Genomic DNA, 24,720 nt, shown 5'->3' with positions numbered 1-24,720 from the left:
CTTACATTGTATATATCAATTAGTTTTTAAACAGCTAATGTTTCAGATATATAACGTAGTTCCCAGTTATATGACTATATTTAATGTTCTTTAATGTTTAACAGGCCCTTCATGTAAACTAAAAACAATTGTAACTTTTGTACTCAATTTTATATTATGAAAATTTTTCCACAAACTGTATACACTGCTTGATTGGCGATATTACAATCATTTATTAGGGAAAAGCTAGAGATATTCCTAATAGTACTCAGGATATTATTGTAATACTATTGAATAAAATCAAGAATAGTTCTAATATGGTGAACATAATTCATACACAAAAAAAATAATGTTATGATATGGATTCTTGGGGAGTTTAGGAATCCAGTACATATGCGGTATATCAAAATCATCGTATTTGGTAAAGATACCAAAAGAGGATAACACAGATTTATGGTTTTCCACTATCTCTTCTTTGGCGAGTGTGATAGCAGTGTAAGTCTTATAGCTGCTATTATTTTCTGCGTCTACCACTGATAAAGGTGATTTAAATTGAATGTAAATGCATTTTGCAAACAAAAACAATGTTCTACTTAGCTTTGTCTGCTGGTATGACAGCATATTTGTCATAGTTCTTTAATTGGTGGATTGCAGACAAATTGCTGGTTCGTGGATTCTTAAATTCATTGTTTGGCATTTCCTACAATATGAATAACGGAACAATTGTGTTTCGTCGGGAATTTTATTTTGTGTTTTGAGTTCCATTAAAATTGGAACCCCACGAATATTATTCCTTTCACAGTATTGTAGACAATGTTTTTGCTACATCCGAGTCTTTGAAAACTGATGTAACATTGACACTCATTGACCTAATTGACATCACAGCCTTTACCCACTCTGACAGTGAATCAATGTCGTCTTTTGGTTTCGTTTTATCTATTTTCTTGCATAGTTTCCCACGGCATTCTTAAGAATTTTATTAAAGTTATACTTCCAATTTATGGAGCATGGTTCGCGGTACTTGGGACCTTTCAAAAGGACCTTACGGAGAGATAAGTTTTCTTCGACGTTTAAATCTCCCGTAATGACGCCACTGCAATAGCCTTTTATAATTGAAAATTTCGGATACAATAGGTGAAGTATAGGAATATGAAATAATTGGTATAGATTTGTCTTTGAAATAAGGCGAATTTTGTTCGTGACTTTTTTTATGAGAGATGTAAGACAAATTAATTGCAACAATACCTTTGTTGACAAACAGTAGTGGAAGAAATGATCTTTTTCTTCATGTTGAGGTTTTACACAAACTGGTTTAAATAACCTGTGAAAAACCAATATCCAAAGTAATTGCTACAAGTCTGTATAATGATGACGTAGGTTCAGAAACAGTAGTGTCAAGATTTGTTTTGTAATGGGAGTGTAGTTAAGTGACAGTTACAGAATAGAGTTTAGTTCAAATGTGATGAAGTCCAAGAGGTTTTTGTATGAAAGGAAGAAGACCATCTATGCATCTTAAGTGATGTGTAGTAGCGATGACCATGACTCCTTATCCGTCTCGGATTTTTGTCAAATATATTCATTGCAATTATGTTATTGTTATATTGGCTTGAAAGGTTTCCTATACTTTTGTTGTTGTCATTGCACTCGTAAGGTATTGCAGTACCTAGTTTGTGAATCCAGTATTCTTCTCTTTCCCTATGATAGCCTTTACTTACGACAGGGCTGTTCGTTGGATGTTATATTTTTCAAGAATACGAACTTTCATAGAGAGGATTGAATGATCATGTTGATTAAAATGTTTACAAACTGTCGGGTATTATTTCCCGAACGATGACCGCACATTCATTACTTGTTCTTGTGTTTCATCGAAATATACTAGACCGCATAAGGTGCATTCTAATCCGTAGATTAAGTTGGTCGATTTGCAACTTAAGTTATCACGACTTTTTGTGTGAAAGGTTTTGTTCGTAAGGGTACACGGTTATAAGAATGTTGCATGTTTTGCAATTTTTAATTCCACATTTTGATGTGGTACAGTGTGGTTCGTCATCTATGTAGTCAAATATACCATTTAAGGTGATAGAACACGATTTGATTAGTATGAAATCGTCAAAAATGGAATAGATCAGTAGACTGAACGTGTGATTGGGTATCCTTTATTGGAATTATAGAGGCACTTTCCATACCAGATGTGAGCGTGCTAAGAGTCCCATCTGGGAACACCACAGCCTGACAAGGCAATATTGTGTCCGGTCTGTTGTTATTTCAAATATATTTCATAGTTCTTAAACAACAAATGGATTGGACACAAGTTTTTCAACTTAGTGAAGTCCTCTCCTTTACATACATCATATACGTACAATGATCAAACAACAAATAAGTAGTAAAGAAATAATTTCCTAAGTGGTACATTTTTTTCTCTAAAAATTAAATTGCATCCCCTAATTGTCGTTATAGTGACATACTGATATATTTACAAACTAATATACTGGTGTTTGATTTGTTACACCTGGATAATTTTTACCTGTAATTTGTCAGTGATTTTATATTCATTTCGGAGTTTATGAGATTTACAACAAAATTTAGATGGTCTAAATGGTCTGTGCTAATAGTTTAATCTTTGTATGACTCTGCTGTTGTAGAGTTTAAATTGGATTTGCGGCAGCGTCGTTTGCGTTCTAAGAAGTTGATGCATTTTTCGCCACGAATATTTTAGTGGAAAGTCTGTTCGGATTTGATGGTGAATTCATGTCGTCCGTACTCTGTTTGGATGGTGAATTCATGTCGGCCGTACTCTGTTCAGATGGTGAATTCATATCGGCCGTACTCTGTTCAGATGGTGAATTCATGTCGGCCATACTCTGTTCGGATTTGATGGTGAATTCATGTTGGCCGTACTCTGTTCGGATTTGATGGTTAATTCATGTCGGCCGTACTCTGTTCGAAAGCTGCTTTAGATTACTCTGACCGGATCGTTAAAGTAGTAGAGGACCGCACAGAAGATATCGAGTCTTTTTCTGGACTGGGAGTAGTATAGGAGTGCACAGAAGATATCGAGTCTTTGTCTGGACTGGGAGTGTTTTTGCCTACAACAGGTACCACAAAAAGTTAATGATGTCCGACATTAACGATGATCCGCTCTGCGATGGCCACGAGACATCCGTGTTGAAAGGAGTGTGTGATTAATATCTGCAAACGGAGTTGGAGTGCATTTGTCAAAAAATGCGCTGATATACGGAGAAAGAATCTGTATTCACACTGGAAAATGAGAAAGCGGAAATTATGGAGCTTAAGGAACGGCGATTCTGTTAGTACTTACGACACGTCCGACAACTGCTTTAAATCTGACGATTCATCGTCCGATTCTGATGATCATGCTAGTAGACGTAAGGAAAATAAAAAAAAACAAGTCGAAAACAAGTCGAAACAATCTGTTTCATCAAAGCATAATACAAAATATCCTACGTCTCAGTCGTTTATAGACCTCCAGATTCTGGAGATCATATTTTTACTCTGATTGAGCATTCTATAGATCTTGCTGTTGACGCGGCATTTAAAACATTGTCATTTGAGCAGATTTCAATGACTATCTTAAATATAATAAAACTGCAACAGACGTGCATCAAACGACGAGTCTGGTTATATGACCGATGCGATGCCAATACTTTCTGCGAAAAAATTCGTACTATTGACTGGGACAAGATTATTTCTGATGCACATAATAACTTTGATGTTCCCGTTCAATCATTTACTGATACTCTTATAAAATCTGCCATGGAGACTATTCCTAATAAGGAAATCACTGTTCGAAAATCAGATCCTCCACGGATGAATAGCACTGTTCATCGTGCCATACGTAAACATTGTCGATTACACAAGAAGGCCAAGAAGTCTTATTCTCCTCAACACTGGGCTGCGTTCAGGCGTTCTCGAAACCGAAATTGGATTAGATTACATAAACAAAATTATATTGACAGTCTGGTTGAGAGGTTGCGTACTAATACGTTAGACTTAAGGAAATGGTGGGCAACGGCTGCTGGTGTTGTCGGTTTTAAATCTCGTGATCCTGATATCCCTCCGTTAAAAATGAACAACGATATCATTATTAACGATTTAGATAAAGCTTGCGCCTTTAATACCTTCTTCGCTTCACAGTCGAATATAAACGATGACAATAAATCGGTACCGACTCTTGACTCTGTCCCAGATAGACAACTGAACTCCATAATTGTCACTGAAAATGATGTAAAAGGTATCCTCCAAGTAATTATCATTAATAAGGCTACCGGCCCTGATGGTATTAGCCCAAGGCTATTGAGAATGGCATTTGATTTTTTACATAAGCCACTGTATTATATTCAATTTAAGTTTGGGTAGTATGTATTTTCCTCGTTCATGGAAACAAGCCAATGTTATCCCCATGTTTAAAAAGAAAGATAAAAGTTTCATTCGTAACTATCGTCCTATTTCATTATTGAGTGTTTTAAGTAAAACATTGGAGAGATGTGTTTATAAGTATACCATGAATTTCGTTCGAGACAATCTTTCTGAACACCAGTCTGGCTTCACCCTTCTACTGTTAATCAACTCTTATACTTATCTGACGTATTCGCTAAGGCCCTATATCAGGGAAAAGACATTTCGACAGTCTTTTTTTATATTAGTAAGGCTTTTGATCGTGTTTGGCACAAGGGACTGATATGCAAATTACAAAAAATGGATATATCTAGTAATCTTTTGTCATGGTTTTGTAGTTATTTGAGTGATAGAAAAAAAAGGGTGGTTTTAAATGGGCAAGATTCTTATTGGGTTTCGATAAATGCTGGTGTGCCGCAAGGTTCCATCTTAGGTCCTATGCTATTTTTGATTTTAATTAATGACAATGTTGATGAAGTTAACTGTAAGACAAAACTTTTTGCAGATGATTCTAGCTTATATGCCATTGTGGACAGACCTCTATTGGTATCGATTTATTTGAATTCTGATATGCAAATAATTCATCGATGGGCCGAGAGATGGATGGTCACATTTAATCCAAAGAAAACTAAATCAATGATAGTATCCAGAAAATTAGACCCTGACCACCATCCATGGTCAATATACCTACGCGAACGAGTTACTATCATAACAGTTTTCTTCCCTCAACCATGAGACTGTGGAATCGGCTACCACTTCATGTTAGACGATCCTCCTTTTATTGTTTTAAGAAATATCGAAAAACTAATTCGGTTCCAAACTATTATTATGTAGGTAAGAGAATGGGTCAAAGTCTTCATACGAGAATAAGAACCCAAAGTAGCGGCTGAAAGGAACATTTATATAAGAAAAACTTAGAACTTAGTCGACGATCCATCATGCTTGACATAACATCCTGTTACTATAGATAAATTATTATATGGTGATGCCTCTTTGTCAGATAATGAGAACTCAACTTATTAAACTCAAAAAGGTTTGGTTGACATGTAATGTCATTTATTAATTATATTTGGTCTTGTGGGTCTAAATATTTATGTCTCTATAGTATGTGATAAGTAGTCATCTCTTTTTTTTTTTTTTTTTGTATATATATACTTATTATATTGTCATTTTTGTGTCTATTACCGTATCTTATATTGTATTACGCGGAAGGAATCTATAAAAATGTTGCATCACTTGTTTTCCAGTCCCCAATATGTTCATTATTATGTTTTATGAATAATATGATTGGAAAGCGTTATTACAGTTTTATGCTACATGGTGTAGATGTGTAGAGTCTAGTCAGAATGTCTGGGGCGGTAATCCGTCTGATATTGAAACACTTTTATTAACAAGTTCGGTTAGAGCTAAAATAAAAGAAAAATGCGGGGTGGAAATATAAAACAACCCTTGACTTGGTTTTGTTCTGACTTTCAGAGGAAAATATGCACTTTTTCAGGTTCACATTCTAAGAACATTAAAGGTGTTAACAAACAAGTATAGCACATCTGTGCTAGTTGTTTGTTGAAAGATGTCCAAATTAGAAAAGAGTAATTCAGGTCTGCCTATGTTTGTAGATTCATGTCAAGTTAGTGTTTTGTTTGTTGTTTGTTGGGGTTTAACGTCCGAGCAGCAACATTTTAGCTATATTCAGACGATGAACATGAAATTGATGATAAAATGAACATGAAATGATGGTGAAATGAAAAAAGGATGGGACACAAGGACAATGGGGTCGACAAATTTAGATTGCCACTGAAAATAGGGAGAGTTGGGTAGGGTCGGACAATTTAGCCTCCTGTGGCTATAATACCACAATAGGGTTATTTCACGTGCGAGGAACGTGGCATCTTTCCAAACACGGTGCACCACTATGGTTTGCGGTCAGGTTTTCCGTATTATAGCCTGACAACCCCAACATGTAACACGCCAGGGGTACCCCATTCCACCACATGGGGCACACATCCCAGTTGCTCTGTGAGCAGAGCGCCCTAGCCCCCCGGCTAGGGTTCTGAGCACTATTTAGTCGCCTTTTACGACAAGCTTAGCGCTGCTGCAGGCTTATTCTTTTAACACCCTGACCTGCACGGGGCGTTAAGTTTGTGAGAACTTTCATGTTTTATAGGGGATTTTTGGAGATAATGTCATCAATAATTTGAAAAATATTAATAACAAAGTGTTAAGGTCTAAAGAGCATAATATTTTTGGTGTAAAATTCAAATTTATTGAAAGCTGAATGTGAGTTTAGGCGCATGTTATCATTATCATGATAAGTGGCTACCGGATTTTTTTGGAATTACGTTGTCAGGGTTTAACTTCCGAGTATGTATCTGATCATTCGGGTGCTACAAATGTTTTCTGAGCAAATTGTTAAATATTTTTAAAATGGTGTGTTCGTATGGTATTATTTTGGGACCGTTTAAGTGTAATCCTTTCGATTTCAACACGGTTATTTCTCCTCTCAATTCAGTGCCTTAAAATGATAGAGGAGCGTCGGATTATTCTTTATCTTAGTAGTTTTTTTCAGTCGGATGATTCTACTAATTCTCACATTTCTAAGGATCAATATTTTAGGCAACACAGTTAAATTATCTAATCCTTCTGTTGATGTTCTTGTGGATATAATTAAGAGGAAAGGTCCTGGTTGTTTATGTTACAAGAAGGATTATCATCAAATCCCTATATGTCTATGCGACTGGACTTTGGTCTGTTTTTCATGGAATGGTCACATATTTTTTTACAAGATTTTGTCAATAGGTTCGCGGTCTGTCTGTTACATTTGTCAGGGGTGACAAATTCGGTTCGGTTCATTTTAGGTAATCATTTCGGTCAAGAAGTCATCAATTATTTGCACGATTTCGCTGGTTGTGAGATGATTCATAATACAGCCTCTGCATATGCGAGGTTACGTTCGATTCTTAAGGAGTATGATTTAGAGGAGTCAGTTGAGAAGGCTTTACCACCTTCGACCAAAATAGGTTTTCTTGGGGTATTATTCAATACTTATTCTATTTCTTCTGAGAGGTTAGAAGAGATTACAGATTTGGTTAAAATTTGGTTATAGAAAGACAAATGCTGGAATTTTTAATCGACAACATATTTGTCCAGTGTGGTGGACGTATTTTTCAACAAACGGTCGGCATTCCAATGGGAACAAATTTTGCTCCTTTACTTGCTGACCTATTCCTCTACTCTTATGAGGCTGACTTTATAGCTGACCTGATCCGAAAGAAAGGATATTGTTTGGCTAGATCCTTTAATCTCAGTTTCCGCTATATAGATGACGTATTATCTTTAAACAATTCTAATTTCGGGGATTTGATACATAGCATCTATCCCAAAGAACTTGAGATAAAGGATACTACAGACACTGTGAAGTCAGCCTCATATCTTGACCTACACTTAGAAATCGATGGTAAATGAAAACTATTGACCAAACTTTACGACGAGCGTGATGACTTTTCATTCAGAATTGTCAACTTTCCTTTCATCTTTGGCAACATCCCTTCAGCACCTGCGTATGGAGTGTTTATATCACAACTCATACGTTATGCCAGAGCTTGCTGAAACTACTTTTTGTATCGCGCTAGAACTCTAACAAATAGGCTTCTGGAACAGGGTTATGTCGCTACAAGATTGAAGTTATCACTAAAGAAGTTTTATGGTCGTCATCATGAACTCATGGATCGTTATGGTGTGTCCATCTGCACCGTGAAAACTGATTTATTCAACGGGTCATAGTTTTCCTTTCCTCGTTTGTCTACCCCGGATTTGACTTTTTATGAGCAACTCGGCGGGTGTTTCTAGAAAAGTAGAGGACGCTTACCCTACCGGTGCACCTGGTCCAAGCTCCCAGTTTTTAGTGGAGTCCGAGTTGCTCATTTGCTTTTGTTACTTGGTATGTATGATTTTAGTTACTTTATGTTCTTTGTTGTGTATGTCTGTTTTCCATGTCGGGTCTTTGTCCCTGGATTACATTCTTTTGATTACTGCTATAACCTTGGTTCCCTTGATTACTCTTGCAATCTTTGCTGGGTAAGTTACATTTTGTGAGTTAGTGTGTTAAGCTTGGACGTATTTTTGTTTCTTTCTTTTTGTTTTGTTTGCACAAGTTTCCTGGTGGTTGCAGTACTTTATTGAAAAATATTCCGAAGTATGTTAAGAGGGATTTAGGCTGGTTGAACAGATATCTTGATATGTACAACGGTGTTTTAATAATGAGTTTAGAAGAATGGTCTGACCCAGATCTAGTTTTGGCCAGTGATTCTTGTCTGGTTGGTTGTGTTGGTTTTTCAGGGTTCACAGTATTTTTATATTGTTTTTCCTAGGTTCATTTGTATATTTTGGGACAAGTCTTCAGTGACCGTTTTGAATACCGGGGCTTGCAGAAACGTTTTTATGCAGTCTTGTCTGTGTGAGATTCGTTTCTTATCTGCTTCAAATCAGTTTGAGCTTATTTGCCAGAACTTGCCTTCTGAGCAAAATATAATCGCTGACTGGCTTTTTAGATGGTCACTTGGTGAATATTATCATGAATCCGTTTTGGAGGAGGCTAATCGTAATAGTTGGGAAGAGGTTTCTGTTCCAGATAGACTTTTTCAGTTTTCTGCCCCGTGGTAATTCTGTTTTTAATTTGTTTTTGCATATAATTATCTTAGTAAGCTTCGGTATGATACTGCTGTTTCTAAGAAGACAGCCTTTGTTAAGAAGACATACATAAATCTTTAAGTTTTGTTTACTTCTTATATTTTAAATTGGGATTTTGTTTTGTTTTTACCTACTACTGTTGATATTTTAACCTTAAATATTGAATTTCTGAGTCGTTCATTTGAGAGCGTAGCCTCTTCAGAATTATGTCAGTAGTATTAAGACTTTGCACTTACTTGTGGGTTTAAAATTTCCATCTGATAATTCAGATTGGTATTGTTTGAAACTTTAGTATGGAGGAATTGCTCGTTTGCCTCGTAGAGCTTTCCGTTTGCCATCAGCCTAGTAGAGTTTTCCGTTTACATCCCCATCAGCCTAGTAGAGTTTTCCGTTTACATCCCCATCAGCCTCGTAGAGTTTTCCGTTTACATCCCCATCAGCCTAGTAGAGTTTTCCGTTTACATCCCCATCAGCCTCGTAGAGTTTTCCGTTTACATCCCCATCAGCCTCGTAGAGTTTTCCGTTTACATCCCCATCAGCCTCGTAGAGTTTTCCGTTTACATCCCCATCAGCCTCGTAGAGCTTTCCGTTTACATCCCCATCAGCCTAGTAGAGTTTTCCGTTTATATCCCCATCAGCCTCGTAGAGTTTTCCGTTTACATCCCCATCAGCCTCGCAGACCTTTCCCTATCACTCATAAATTATGTTGGATATGTTTAGATTTTTTTTTTGCATTTGAAAACCTAATGATTCTTTTTCCTGGTGTTATTTTGTTTCCTGTTTAATGTCACGTAAATCTGGTTCCTGATAGTTGTTCCAGTTTTAATTCATCAAAGCAGTTATGTTGGAAGAATGTTATTTTTAAAGGTGATATTTCAATAGTATAGATATTTGGTCTAAAACTATTCAGTTTGGTCAGCGGTTTTTAGAAATTCCTTTAGTTGGTATTTAAGATTCACCTTTATGTCCAGTTAAGGCCTATCTTAATATGTGTACGTTAGTTCCAGCTGGTGATTTTGAGCAAGCCTTCTAATTAAAATATGGTTCTTGGAATAATGTACTCGCGTACTCATTTTTCCATCGAAACTGCGTCTGCGTTTGGATTTTTGTAACTTGGATTCTCATTCCTTTCGTCGTGGTGGTGCGTCGTAGGCTTCTCATTCTAGAGTTCCGTCTGAGCTTATTCAGCTTCATGGGGATTGGCAGAGTGGTGCATACAAGATTTATTTAGAATTCTGTTTTGATAAGTTGTCCGATTCTAAAGTTATGGCAATTTTTTTAGACTTGATTAGGAATATTTTGTTGGTTTCTGATTATATGTGTAAGCATATTTATGGTATTCACACGTTTGAATTCCTAGTGCTGTGCTCACATTTATTATGTATACTAAAGGACAACAAATGTCACATTAATAACCATTAGTCATGTTTGCACTAATGTCATTAAAAGTGGATTAACTTCTGATTTAAAATTTTTCAATTTAATATGTTAATTTGTTTAAATTGATCAAAGACGTTTTAATCTGTAAGATTATATTATCTCCTTTATTGCACTGGACTTTATAGGTACTTAGGATTTAGTTATCATAGATGATAATCATTTATCAGATTTTTCTGTTAAGTTTAATTTTCAACTTGTGAAATCTTTTAAGCCTTTTCTTCCACAGCCGGGATCTATTCTTAATTTAGAGGAATCTTTTTTCCTAAGACGGTTTGCATTTTTGCATTGAATTGTAAAGGAGTTTCAATTATGAGAATTTTTTAATTGGTGTTGTAAATCATTTGCAATCATTTCGAAAACAATGTGAGATTTTCTGCTTTGTATTTGTATATTTTCTTTTTGTCTGTTGTATTTGCTTGTTCACTGAAAATACGTTGCTTTTATGGGATTTTATTTTTTATTTTCCAGAAGATGTTGATCACGAAAGCTGTGTTAGCTAGATTGATATTTCTACCTTTACCTGTGGATCTTTATTAGTTCTTAGAAGCCGGTGTTGTGGGTACATGAAAAGTATGTTCTTGCTAGTACACTAATTTCTTCACTTTATGGTGGCTGTTGGCTAGGTGCATATATAATATTATAAAATAAACGTTTTTGTATTTTTATATACAATTGTACTTTTTCGAAGATGAATTTATTTTCATCAATACTGAACAGTTCGTGACCAAAAATCAAAACGCAACAGTTCCCAAGTTACGGGAGCTTGTGAAAAGGTTAATTAATCTCTTCTGTGCAAATCAAATATGTTACAATGTAAGAAAAAGTGTTCAGAATTTTCAGTTTAAAAACCAATTGCACATAAAGCATTTTGAATGAAGTTCGCCATTCATAAATCATAATTCAATATGCTGCATTCTTTTGCTTGCATGTATAATTTTAAGTGATGTAACACCGTAATGAAAGTATTTAGGTGATGCTTTAAAATTTCAAGGAAATTATTTTTCAGGAATTGTGTACTTTAATATAGATAATGATGGGCTTTGGCGTATGATCGATATAGTTCCAGTTCTAGCAGTTAGATTCTCTGTACACTTAGCCATCCCAATCAGTATTTTATAAGTAAGTGAATGCCACATTATAACTGACCATGCAATGCTAAGAATGTATTACAAAGCATGTTTATGATATTGTTATCAGTTTATCCTATATTGACATCTTAAACTACATTTTCGGAGGTGAGTCTAAATAAATGGACTTGTCATTTGACCAATGCAATCACTTAAGTCAGGAAATATCATGTGATAGTTTAATTGAGCAGGATGAACATTTTAAATGGACAGAAACAAATCATTCCCTTTACTTGAATTTTAGTATCAAAACTCAAAAGAGTATATCATTAGTAACAAAACGCGTCTGATTTTAAAACCGTTTTGTTTTTCTTATCACTATAATATTTTGTGATCTTCATCGTCTATGTTATATTTATGTTAAATGTTTATATTATCAGAATTTGTTTTATCACTAAATATTTATTTGTATTAGAATTGATTATTTTGTTTATTTTCCTTATATAGAAGAGAAATTAATGATAGCAATATCAATAGGCGAGTATTGTAAAGCCTAGGAATAAACAGGTAGGACTGTTCCTTTAAATAGAAAGACTGATCCTTTACATAGTAAGACTGACTGTTCCTTTTACACTGTAAGACTGCTCCTTTTACACCGTAAGACTGTTCGTTTTACACAGTAAGACTATCCCTTTGCACAGTAAAACTGTTCCTTTACCACAGTAAGACTGTTCCTTTACACAGTAAGACTGTTCCTTTACACAGGCTGTTCCTTTACACAGCAAGACTGTTCCTTTTACAATGTAAGACTGTTTCTTTACACTGTAAGACTGTTCCTATACCAAGTATGACATAATAAAATGAACTATAAAAATCTGTTGCATTCGGATTTTACTCTTGAGATCGATACAGAATACAAACACCTTAAGATATAAGACAAAAGACAACATGTTGTTCGCTCCACAATGCAGTATGACATGACGTTAGGACTGTTCATTCTACAATACAAAATGATATGACGGTAGGATTGTTCCTTTACACTATACAGTATGACATGACGGTATGATTATTCCTTTACACTATACAGTATGACATGACGGTAGGACTGTTCCTTCACACTACACTGTATGACGTGTCGGTAGGACTGTTCCTTTACACTATACCGTATGACATGTCGGTAGGACTGTTCTTTTACACTATACCGTATGACATGACGGTATGATTATTCCTTTACACTATACAGTATGACATGACGGTATGATTATTCCTTTACACTATACAGTATGACATGACGGTAGGACTGTTCCTTCACACTACACTGTATGACATGTCGGTAGGACTGTTCCTTTTTACACTATACCGTATGACATGTCGGTAGGACTGTTCTTTTACACTATACCGTATGACATGACGGTAGGACTGTTCCTTTACACTATACCGTATGACATGACGGTATGATTATTCCTTTACACTTTACAGTATGACATGACGGTATGATTATTCCTTTACACTATACAGTATGACATGACGGTAGGACTGTTCCTTCACACTACACTGTATGACATGTCGGTAGGACTGTTCCTTTACACTATACCGTATGACATGACGGTATGATTATTCCTTTACACTATACAGTATAGCATGACGGTAGGACTGTTCCTTTACACTATATAGTATGATTTGACGGTAGGACTTAGGTGTAGTTTTGTATTGTTGTAACTTAGGCGTCTGGTAGATTCATGTCGTCTTTGTAACTTTGGATTTGGTGTATTTCTATTGTCCCAGTTACTTGGGTGTTTGATGTATTTGTGTCGTCTTGGTAACTTATATGTTGGTGTATTGATGTCATATTTGTAGTTTTTGGTGCATTTATGTCGTTCATCGTAACTTAACGTTGTTGTTTTTATAACGTGAATTTGGATATTTGGCGGTTTTCTGTCGCAATGTGCATGTTTAGTTTTTTAAAAAGTGTTTTATTTTTGCGTTACCCTTGCACAGTGGGATCCTTTATTATCCTAAAAAGAATCTAACACTAGCAGTGTCTTATTCATTACTACATTTGACCTAAGAAATCCAAAGGATCATTTCAATTGCTTTTAGGTTACAGACCACCAATTCAACCAATGAGCATTTGGAACGTACGCAAAAATAGTCCTACGCAGAAATTACCCCTGTTCCTCATAGTGCTGTGAAAAAAGTTCTCATCTCATTTAAAAAATTTAAATAGTTTCTGAAAGGAAAAACATTTCTGTACATTTTATAGGTGCATTTTGCTTCTTGTGATGTGAAGCCTAATCTCCATAATGATTTCTAAATATACCCCTATCTTGTGAAAACACTGGGATTTCCCATGCTATTTATAGACACTTCACTTTCGGTGACCAGTACTGCACTGCAAGTCTGCTAACCCCACATGCCATTCTGAGGATTGTGAGCTGAGATATGTAGAATCATGCTGATATATAGTCCTCTGCAGGTTAAAGTTAAGGTAAAGTCCAGAGAAGCCATTGAATATTGTGAAATTAGCATAGAAGCCTATGGGAAGTGGAATTAGTGGTTTTTAGCCTATTATTAAGACACATATTACAATATTAATCCTGTTTTTGTCAGAACCTACCAATATACCGAGATTTATTAACTGATGACTTAAAATACAATGTAAATTGCCCCTTTAATACAACAGGAGGTTTTAGCAACCATAAATTATACAGGGCAATTGCCTTGTATTAATTCTGGCCCTGTATAAAAGTTAAACTTGTCCGCCAGCATCAAGAGATCTGGAGTGTTACAGTCTTCACTAGGAAATATGTCATACTGAGCTGTATTTAAAGGTTTGTACAGATAACTCCTGTTATTTTAAGTCATCAGTTAATAAAGGGATCATAAAATGGTTATTTTCATATTAATCCTGTATTATGTCCTCGTACAGTCGTATTGGGTTTCGACCACAAAATACTGGATTAATATGAAAATAACCATTTAATTACCCTATAATATTGGCTGCCAAAAATTTCAAAAAAGTTTTGTTGTGTTTAATTTTGGCATTTTTAAGAGAGGCGCCAAATAAACTAAAATAATACTACGGCCAAAATTTCCCAGTTTACGGTATTGTTTTTGTTACTTTGGTGTTGGTGTATTCCTATCTTATTTATAATTAAAGCTTTCAGATGTAATGCAAGGGAAAATACTAGACTTTACTTTCGTGTAAATATTAAACACATTCATATGGACTTGGTGTTTTAGACAGTCATAATTATTGAGATATATATTTATAGGTATTAAGAAGGATGAAGATGGCGTTTTTCTGGTTGAAGACGATGCTTTCAGTGAGTATACTTTAGGTGATGTTTAGCAGTAAAGAACTCTTTGTAACTTTCCCTAAGTGGAAGTTTGTTTTGTGCAAGACTCACAAAACTATTCATAGTGTCTTTTCTTCTTATAATTGATGTTTTATTTATGAAAGATATGTTGATAAAAATCATGTAGGTATTATCTGTTTTCAATAGGATTTCAGATATATAAAGAGTACTGGATTCGTATGAGTTTTGGAAACATATGATTTTATTTATTTTAAATTGCACAAAATCATATAATTTTGCTATACTGGCCATAAACATATGTTTCCATATGTTTTAAAACATACAGTATTTCAAATATCTGCACAAAAGCAGTACTTTACACTTACCGGTAATTTTTCATGAAAAGAAATATACGATCAATAATTTATTTGATGTGATTTTCTGAAAATTTGGCAATAAGTTCTACAAATATTTACTTAGTTAATTTTTTGTCACTTTTTTAATTTTCTACAAAATAATTTTTTATTTCTTAAATATTACCTTTCCGTGTATAGATTTTCCCCGTCAGCTGATAGGAAATATTTCTTTTTTAAGGTTTTACTCTAATGCGTTTTATAGGTTTCATAATGAGTAAAATTTGATGATCACAAAATATGAACTTAAGATATTTGATTTCAACATCATAATAGACAAGTGAGTTGATACACGTATTTTTTTTCTGACGCAGTCGGTATAGTTTCGCTTTTTACCCTTTGACCTTTAGGACGCTCTTCTATGGAAACGCAAATCACCTGATCGCAATTATGTTTCCCGATTGGCCAAATACTGCTAACTTAGTGGCCTTCGAAAAAACTGTATCGAAAATTTGAAAAAGCGTTTGATAAAACAATCGAAATTTTGACATTGTGTGCCATGTGTTATTTTCTTGAAAGAAATGTAGAAACTAAGAAAAAGAACAAAATTTTAATGCGTCGGCTACCTTGTTTTTTTAAAGATAGTACATGTTTGCAATATTCAACTTTCGCGAGTTATAAAACATTTTTTTCAGGTATCTAGTTCGAATCACATTGTCCACGGTGTGATACCGCATATATCTAGCCGTCCAAGAAGTCGATAAACCGACAAATTATTGACAATATGAGTTGTCAATCAAATATAATATCTTTAATCGTAGAAGCAATATAACAGATGTGCTTCAAATAGACATATAAACAAAAATAACGCCACAAAGTATTGCATATATTATTAATCAACTTATTGCAACTTAGAGCTGTCACTGCCAGGCATATATTGTCAATCTACTTGTTGTAACTTAGAGCTATCGCTGCCAGGCATCTTGTGTCGTGTATTTCAATAAAAAGTCTCGCAGAGGCAGCTGTTGGTAAGAACATAACACATTTGAAAATACGAAATTGTAAGTAACATAGCAGTAAGTTGGAGAAATACTAAACTCTCTATGCCATGCTGCATGCTTTGTCAACTATATGTTATATTATAATAAATTTGGGGGGAAAATCATTCAGTGTCAGTTGTAAGTTATAGACCAATAAGTAATATGCTGTGTCAGTCGTTAGTCGTGTTGAACAGGTTGATTAACAAAGCTGGAAAAAAAAGTACTTTTTCAACATTAATATATTTATTGAAGTCCTTAAATAAAAACTAAATAGAGACGCGTTAAACTCAATCTCAATTTTACAAAACAAAATAATGACAAAATAAACATTGTTTTGGACAAATTGGTTTTAGGTATTTACAGTGACTGCTGCGCTAGGATTTAAACCATTGAACCGTGAAAAGACAACGCCTGGAAATTCAAAATATGTCAACAAAGAAATTGCTATTATATCTTCGCCTCAAATATCAAAGGAACAAACAGTAGTACCAACAACTCCAAGTATAACATCAACAAAACCTTTATCGACATTGAAAACAGATTTAACTACGAAGGAAGCATCGACAAAAACTTATTTAACTACTTCGACACAGACTTCATCATCATCAACACAAAGGGCTGAAACTCAAAACAAGACATTATTAACCGCTGTTGAATTTACGGTAGAAACTCAAACGACCACATCGAAACCATCGACAAACTCGACAGTTTCTGATCAAACACTACCAAAAGCGTTGACATCAAACAAAGCGACGGTTACAACTTCAAAAGAAACGTCAACGGAGAATACTCGAACAGAACCTACGATTGCGACCTCAGCACCAAATGGCACGTCAAAAGAACCGGTATCCTCCCGAAAACAAACGACGACGAAACCTATACATGTGTCAAAAACCACAATGAAATCAACAGCAATCAACAAAACATCGTCTCCAAACCAAACAACACAAATGATCAACTCATCTAATCTGAGAACTGATTCATATACTTCTAAATCGACTGGCAATATTACAATTATAGAATTGAAAACAACAAAACATTTCACTAAATCTGTATCTAATGTTTCATCAACACCTAGTTCAACGTCTACAACGATACATCAGAGGTCTTCTAAAGGAAAGTCCAGTATTGTTCCTCCGACGGGACCTAGCCTCAACCAGACTACAACTATACATCTACATCCTTTAGAAAGAAAACCTCATAAAAACAGTGAGTATCATTTCATGATAGTGAGATTTTATTTTGTATCGTATGCTTGTGACGAGTATGGCATGTAAAGTTTTACAAAATTCTTAAAAATGAAAGAGTAATCAAGGGAACCAAGTTTATAGCGGTAATCAAAAGAATGTAATCCAGGTACAAAGGCCAGACATGGTTAACAGATATGCACAACTAAGAGCATTAAGTAACTAAAATCATATATACAATGTAATAAAAGCAAATGAGCAACTCGGACTCCACTAAAAACTGGGAGTATGGACCAGGTGCACCGATAGGGTAAGAGTCCTCTGCTAAAAATATTCACAAACATTGTAATAAGAAACTATACAAAATAGGAAGAACTTAATGTTTTTGTTAATTCCGTGTGGGTGTAAAACATAGAGTTCTTTTATCGCTTCACTCTCTGTAGATCGCTGCAGATCGTGTTTTGCTCCACGATAAAGATTTTCATTTTGTTGAAATCATCGAGGCAGTGGTTTGGTAATCTGAAGTGTTGACTCACTGGAAAACTTTTTTGTTAGTTTCTTATTACAGTTTTTGTAAATATTTTTAGTTTTATAGTTCAGTGTTCAAGATCAACACACAACGTGTGTCTATAACACAACGTTCATCTTTGTTAATTGTCAATAAAATTTTATACGTCACACCTGATTAGGTAGTGAGTTGTGTTCACAGACCATTTGCTTTCATACACACTCAGTTTATTTAAGGCACTGAAGGAGGTCATTTGTTGACTGAAAATTTTGCTCATTATATATTTTATTATATTCCCTCTGCGGGACTCGGAACTCGTATCGCTGTGACATCTGTAATGACGTAAAATGTGCGGTCGGAGCGGAGAGGTCGAGGGCATGGCATGGCTCCTCGCAATGCCGACTGCCTCCCCGTCCGACACATAATTATGGACAGTCACTATATTTTTCGAGTGGAGTGGCATTTTGTTGTTGGGAAAACTAGTTCATGGTAGAATCTGGTGGAGTGATGATATTTTATTGCTATGTCTGGCATACATGTTGTATTGTTTTGTGTCCGTGGCCCATTGGTCACTGCGTGCTTTCGATGCTGACCTGGTAAATAAAGATATTAAGTTTTTACCCTTTATTGTCCTGAACGTACACAGTGATCAAAATATATTTTTCTTATAATTTAAGCTTAATACTATGTATACTTTTATTTATTTGATTAATATACTTTTTCGTTTATTTATTTTGATAAATAAGAATTTAATTATTTACATAGTTGCTTTAAATAAAACTTCAACTAAAAACTTTACTTCTGAAATTCTAATTAAAAAAGTTAGAAATAAAATATCAAATTTAAATTGTTTACGTACCTGGTAATTAAAGATATTAAGTTTTTACTCTTTATTGTCCTGAACGTACACAGTGATACCAGGGCTGGGTTGAGTTCCCTTAAAAACCCAGTATCACGTGCTGTCGGACCTATCTTTATTTACCAATGAAATTTCTTAATTTTATTTAATGACCAAAGATGAATATTCAAACGCCTTAGTATATGATACGTTTGGTTATGTACGATTACGTTTACTCAAACTTACTTTATCTTTCATGTCTAATACTGTTTTAATTTATTTATCCTTAAACAATGGAAACTATTACCTAGAGCAATTAAATACATTTTACCCATCTCCATAAAGTGTGAGTTGTTCACATAAATTATTTGCAAAACAATTAAGCAAGTACCAAAGAATTCAAACTTATTTAGTCTCCTGTCACATATTATGTATTATTCAATATTACAAATATTTCTTTCTTTTGGCTAAATTTACAAATATGTCAAGACATTATCAATTTACTTAAGCTAAAATGCAATTTTATTTAGTTTTAATTTTTGCTGAATCATATAGAATTTTACTGCATCACACATCTATGGCAACACCGTCTGCACAAAATCCAGCGCTCTAGACCACTCGGCAAGCTAGGCTATAAAAAAATATAGCTTTCGCTGGCCGGGTCATTCCTCCTCGTAGGATTATGAAAGCGAAATATGTGTTTATAGTATTAAATATTTATTCATTAAAACGAAATATATGTTCAAAATATAAAATGTATGTTCATAAAATCAAATATATATTTATAAAAATAAAAATGTTGATTAAAAATGACACATACGTTCATAGCCATAAATTGTGATTCGTAACAATACAAAAAGAGGTCCGCAATAATTGGTGCACAATTGGTCCCATGGGAACTGGGACCATACATATATTTTGAGTTAATGCAATTTCAGCATGTTGGTATATTTTCTTTAAAATTCACATCCTTGCATAATTCACTTTAATGAAAGAGATATTTACGGGTTGGCTTTTTTTTTAAAAACATAACAAATAAAAGGGAGTGCAGTATTATCAAAATGAGCAGGGATAGTTTCCTTAACTGCATTATCATTCAAAATACCAGCAATGTTGATAAAATCTAAACCTTCAGTAGTATAAGAGTAATCAAGGGAACCAAGGTTATAGCGGTAATCAAAAGAATGTTATCCAGGGACAAAGACCAGATATGGAAAACAGACATACACAACAAAGAACATAAAGTGACTAAAATCATACATACAAAGTAACAAAAGTAAATGAGCAACTCGGACTCCACTAAAAACTGGGAGCATGGACCAGGTGCACTGGTAGGGTAAGCGTCCTCTGCTTTTCTAGAAACACCTATATAATTATTATTCGGAAAGGTGATTTTCTGGACGACCAATTTTCGGGAAAAGTTTGGGATAACAGTAGGTAATTATAATTTGAGCAGTTTCATATGTTGGACTGCCGAACGAAATTTTATTACAGTCCTCTAGAATAATGTGTAATCTAGGGAATGGTATTGAACATAGTTTGGTTAAGAGTTGATGACGGACATTGTTTCAGAAATTGTAATGAGGTTTGAAATCGTAGTATTGTTATTTCGATGTTTCCGTTTATTGCGATTTAATCTGCATCCATGTGTCCTGTTGTTACGCATTGCTTTGGAAAATATATCGAAAATGTTCTTTAGATGTTTCCAATTCCCATGATATTGTCGTGAAGACCGAATGGGTAAACCGTTTGGAATGAGATTCTCCCAATTGTTTATTATCTGTTTTCAAAGGTTGAACGGTAATGATGCATGCCTTTCTATACGTTTACATATCTTCCCTGTATCAATTTGATCCGATGGAGCAGTGTAGCGAATAGAGTTGTCACATACTGAGACGTTTGTATAATATTGATTTGTTGTGACATGCATCATTAATTTGATCCTCTATCCTACATAATAACATCTAAATGAACTGTCCTGAACTATCTACATCGTGTACTAAGTTACAGTTCTTATATATAAGAAGTCCTAGTACACATCCTTGAAGTACACCATATTTAACATTTTACTTTTGTGATTTGACATTTGAAGAATGGACTTCTTGTGTTCTATTGGTGTAATATGAATTCATCCAATTTATAACGTCATTTTCAAAACCATAGAATTTCAGCTTCGGTAAATAATGATCTACAAGATCAAAAGCCTTACTGAAATCATAGAAAATAGTTCCTACAATATCACCATCATCTATATATTTCAACCACCCGTCAATTAACTTTTTTGTCAGATTTAAACAGATGTGTCTCTCAAAAATTTTGGAAATTGTACAAAGAACTGAAATAGGACGATAATTAGAAGACATATCCATTGGTCTCTCTTTATGCAAAGCAGTTACCCTGCAAACTTTAGTTGATTAAACACAAATATACTTTTGTTAATCATACGTTATATTAACAATTCTTATATGACGTTTTTCAAAAGTCTTTAGACCGCAGTCGTGGTAAAAAGGTGATAAACATATGACCAATGTCATCTAAACCTATTAGAATCGAAATAAATCACGGAAGCTCCATTCATTTTATCATTCTTTTACAATGGGCTGGTCATTTATGTCATAAAACAATGCGACATAAATAGCTGGTTCGTGGTAAAACAATGTTAAATGCTGAGTTTTCGTGATTAAAGGGAAAGACCACCTTTGCATTAAGTTAGGCTCTTATGATAAATCATACCCACAAAACAAAAATAAATAATCTTTAATGCAAAATGCACTTTTATAAAATGATCAAGGCTATGCAAAGTTCGAAATCCTTGAAATGTAAGTGGATAGCCATCTTGCAGAACTCTCCTATCTGAAGGAAGATCATAGCCAGATTTTATTGATTTTTACCGATAGCTTCCGATTGGCTCGTGACGTCACTAAATTGGTTTGGTACTGATACAAGTACTGCAAATAATATGTAAACAAAGAATATTCCGTAAATATTTCTACGATCATGTTTATCTAAACACCAGAACACGATGACTTGTCAAGCTTGCGATTCCACGAATGATAAAAGAGAAATGTTCTAAAAGTTTTCTTTACCAGCAACACGAACATTCTTCGGAAGTAGCCATAAGATTTTCCTTTCAAATACTAGTCATCTGGCTGCAAATCCCGTTGTTTGTCAATGATGCCTGACATTTGCTTACATGTTGTGCCTCAATCTCTTCTTCTATTTATTTTGGGTTGAAATTATACGGGTAAAGTCCCAAATTTGCGATTTCTTCGGACATCGTAATCAATTACCTATTTACTTTCACTTTACAAACTGACTTCGTGACCTCACAGTTCAACCGATCATGGTTGGCGCCCTTGGCGCGGAAAATTCAAATTTTCTAATTATAAACCTTGATTAATTAATTAAGAAAAGTAAATTATTTTGTTTCAATTTAATTTTCATGAATATTGAACAGATTAGTTTCGATATTTATGACTTGCACAATAATATGGTCTTTCCCTTTAATTTCGAAACTATATTTTTATTGAATAAATGAATAAATTATTTTTATTATTGTTGCGCCCCCGAGAGCGAAAATATCTCTTTATTTCATACATTTCAGGCAATATTAAAGTGATGATAAATTTACCTTGTAATTATTTCAGACGACGTTATGTGAAGAATTATTTCAAACGACATTATGTGAAGAATTATTTCAGACAATACTATATTTGGTATCAAAAGAGTTTTCTTGAATCATTTTAGACAATATTATGGTATATGATGGCGGTAGCGGTAGATTTATCTTGTAACTATTTCAGATAACATAATGGTAACGATCGCGGTGACTACAACTTGTGTCGCCATTTTTATTGTCATTGTGGTGATAGTTCTTATTCATCTACGTAAACAAGGAAAACGGGACAGGCAAGTATACTACATTAAATGAGACAGGCAAGTACACTACAGTAAACGAGACAGACAAGCATACTATATTAAATGAGACAGACAAGCATACTATATTAATGAGACAGACAAGTATACTAGATCACACGAGACAGAGAAGTCTACCTGATTAAACGAGACAGACAAGTACACTACAGTAAACGAGAAAGGCAGGTATACTACATTAAATGAGACAGGCAAGTATACTACATTAAATGGGACAGTCAAATACACTACTGTAAACGAGACTGACAAGTATACTACATTAAACGAGACAGACAAGTATACTACATTAAATGGGACAGGTAAGTATACTAGATCAAACGTGAAAGACAAATATACTAGATCACACGAGACAGAGAAGTCTACCTGATTACGAGACAGACAAGTACACTACAGTAAACAAGACAGACAAGTATACTACACTAAATGAGACAGGCAAGTATACTACATTAAATGGGACAGGCAAATACACTACTGTAAACGAGACTGACAAGTATACTACATTAAATGGGACAGGTAAGTATACTACATGAAATGGAACAGGTATGTATACTACACTAACAAAGACAGGCAAGTACACAACATTAAACGAGACAGACAATTATACCACATTAAATGAGACAGGTAAATACACTACTGTAAACGAGACTGACAAGTTTACTACATTAAACGAGACAGACAAGTATACTACACTTAATGAGACAGGTAAGTATACTACATTAAACGTTTGTTGATTGTTGAATCTGCTTAGGGTGATTTTCATGGAGAATTGTTTTTTTTTAATGCTTGGTTCGCAAAACCTAATTTGAAGATTATAAAATTAAGATTTTAGGCTAGTAAAACCCTAAATTGTGAACAGTTTCCCAGTATACCGTGAAAATATCTGTCTCTTCTTGGGATAGTGTGTGTGTGTGTGTGTGTGTGTGTGTGTGTGTGTGCTAGTGGTTCATTTCTGTTGTGATTTTAGGATTTCGAGATGTGGTAATTAATCTTTGCTCACCTTAAAGTTCATGTCTTTAGTAAAGAATATTGATATGGATAGGGGTTAATTTTATATTTTAGACAGCTATATCTTACACGTATGGATTGTGTGAATGATGACAGCGATGATGAACTGATTACCAACATGGAACCTGTTGACGTATTCGTTAACAGTAACGAGCCAACGTTTGTATACACTAACAGGGAACCGGTCGTTTTATATTCTGGGCAATCGTCTATCCAAAATAAAAAATTCTAAACTATATTTATATTGTAAAGTAATCTTGTTATAATACTTTTATTAAGTTAAGGTTTTGTCAAGTTCACATATTCGTTTAAATCTATGATGAAAGTTTAATTCTTAAACAAAAGTTTGAAATGTCAACTTATCACGTCACTTTTAATTTATTGTCTCTACATGTGCTTATATTTTATTCTCTTAGGAATGTAACAAATATCATACATGTGATAACGAGGTTTAAGTATGATTTATACCAGGGATGTATTATAATGCAATGAGGTCGTAGTAATCAGTAAGGCTTATACAAGTGGGTGTTTTATCAGACGGACCTATGTTTTGTATCAGAAGGACTTATACAGGGGTGTACTACATCAGTAGGACGTATACATTTTTTTGTACCAGTAAGATTTATAGAGGGGGTGAGTGCATTGCGGTTGAACAGGAATTCATTGTATCAGTAAGACTTATGGAGGGGTGCATTGTATCAGTAGGACTTATATAAGGGTGTATTGTACCAGTAGGACTTATACAGTGATGTATTGTATTAATTGGACTTATGCAGGTTTGTATTGTATCAATATGGCTTATAAAGGGAATCTACATCCGAATACGCCATACGTGAGCATGAAACAACGTATTTGATTTTTTATAGCACTAGCTACAGTATATAATAAGCAGGAAAATGTTGAGGTTTCAGACATTTTTTTACCCACGGTCTGACGCGCGAATCCCAAGGTCGATATAATGGTGTGTGT

The 24,720-nt window shown here is 34.5% G+C and overlaps 2 protein-coding genes across 3 annotated transcripts; both read left to right on the top strand.

Moving 5' to 3' along the window:
- Positions 1–2,533: 2,533 nt before the first annotated feature.
- Positions 2,534–5,951, top strand: LOC148623256 (uncharacterized). The gene is made up of 2 exons (XM_088564975.1): positions 2,534–4,231; positions 4,901–5,951. The coding sequence occupies exons 1-2, from the start codon at positions 3,562–3,564 to the stop codon at positions 5,128–5,130; spliced, it is 900 nt and encodes a 299-aa protein (XP_088421101.1). The 5' UTR covers positions 2,534–3,561; the 3' UTR covers positions 5,131–5,951.
- A 6,126-nt stretch (positions 5,952–12,077) lies between these two features.
- LOC148623255 (uncharacterized) lies at positions 12,078–24,113 on the top strand. 2 transcript variants are annotated; one of them, XM_088564973.1, is made up of 5 exons: positions 12,078–12,155; positions 14,864–14,914; positions 16,634–17,489; positions 22,617–22,722; positions 23,806–24,113. In XM_088564973.1, exons 2-5 carry the CDS (start codon positions 14,876–14,878, stop codon positions 23,981–23,983), a joined length of 1,179 nt encoding a protein of 392 aa, XP_088421099.1. In that variant the 5' UTR covers positions 12,078–12,155; positions 14,864–14,875; the 3' UTR covers positions 23,984–24,113. The 2 variants fall into 2 exon arrangements, with proteins under 2 accessions (XP_088421099.1, XP_088421100.1); XM_088564974.1 differs by having other exon boundaries at positions 12,096–12,155; positions 22,617–22,726; positions 23,810–24,113.
- Positions 24,114–24,720: the final 607 nt, after the last annotated feature.

Source organism: Perna viridis, chromosome 2 (genome assembly GCF_037379345.1).
Source record: "Perna viridis isolate PV_CMFRI_1.1 ecotype Kerala chromosome 2, ASM3737934v1, whole genome shotgun sequence".
In the NCBI taxonomy this organism is placed as follows: domain Eukaryota; kingdom Metazoa; phylum Mollusca; class Bivalvia; order Mytilida; family Mytilidae; genus Perna; species Perna viridis.
This window is presented reverse-complemented; position numbering and strand designations above follow the sequence as displayed.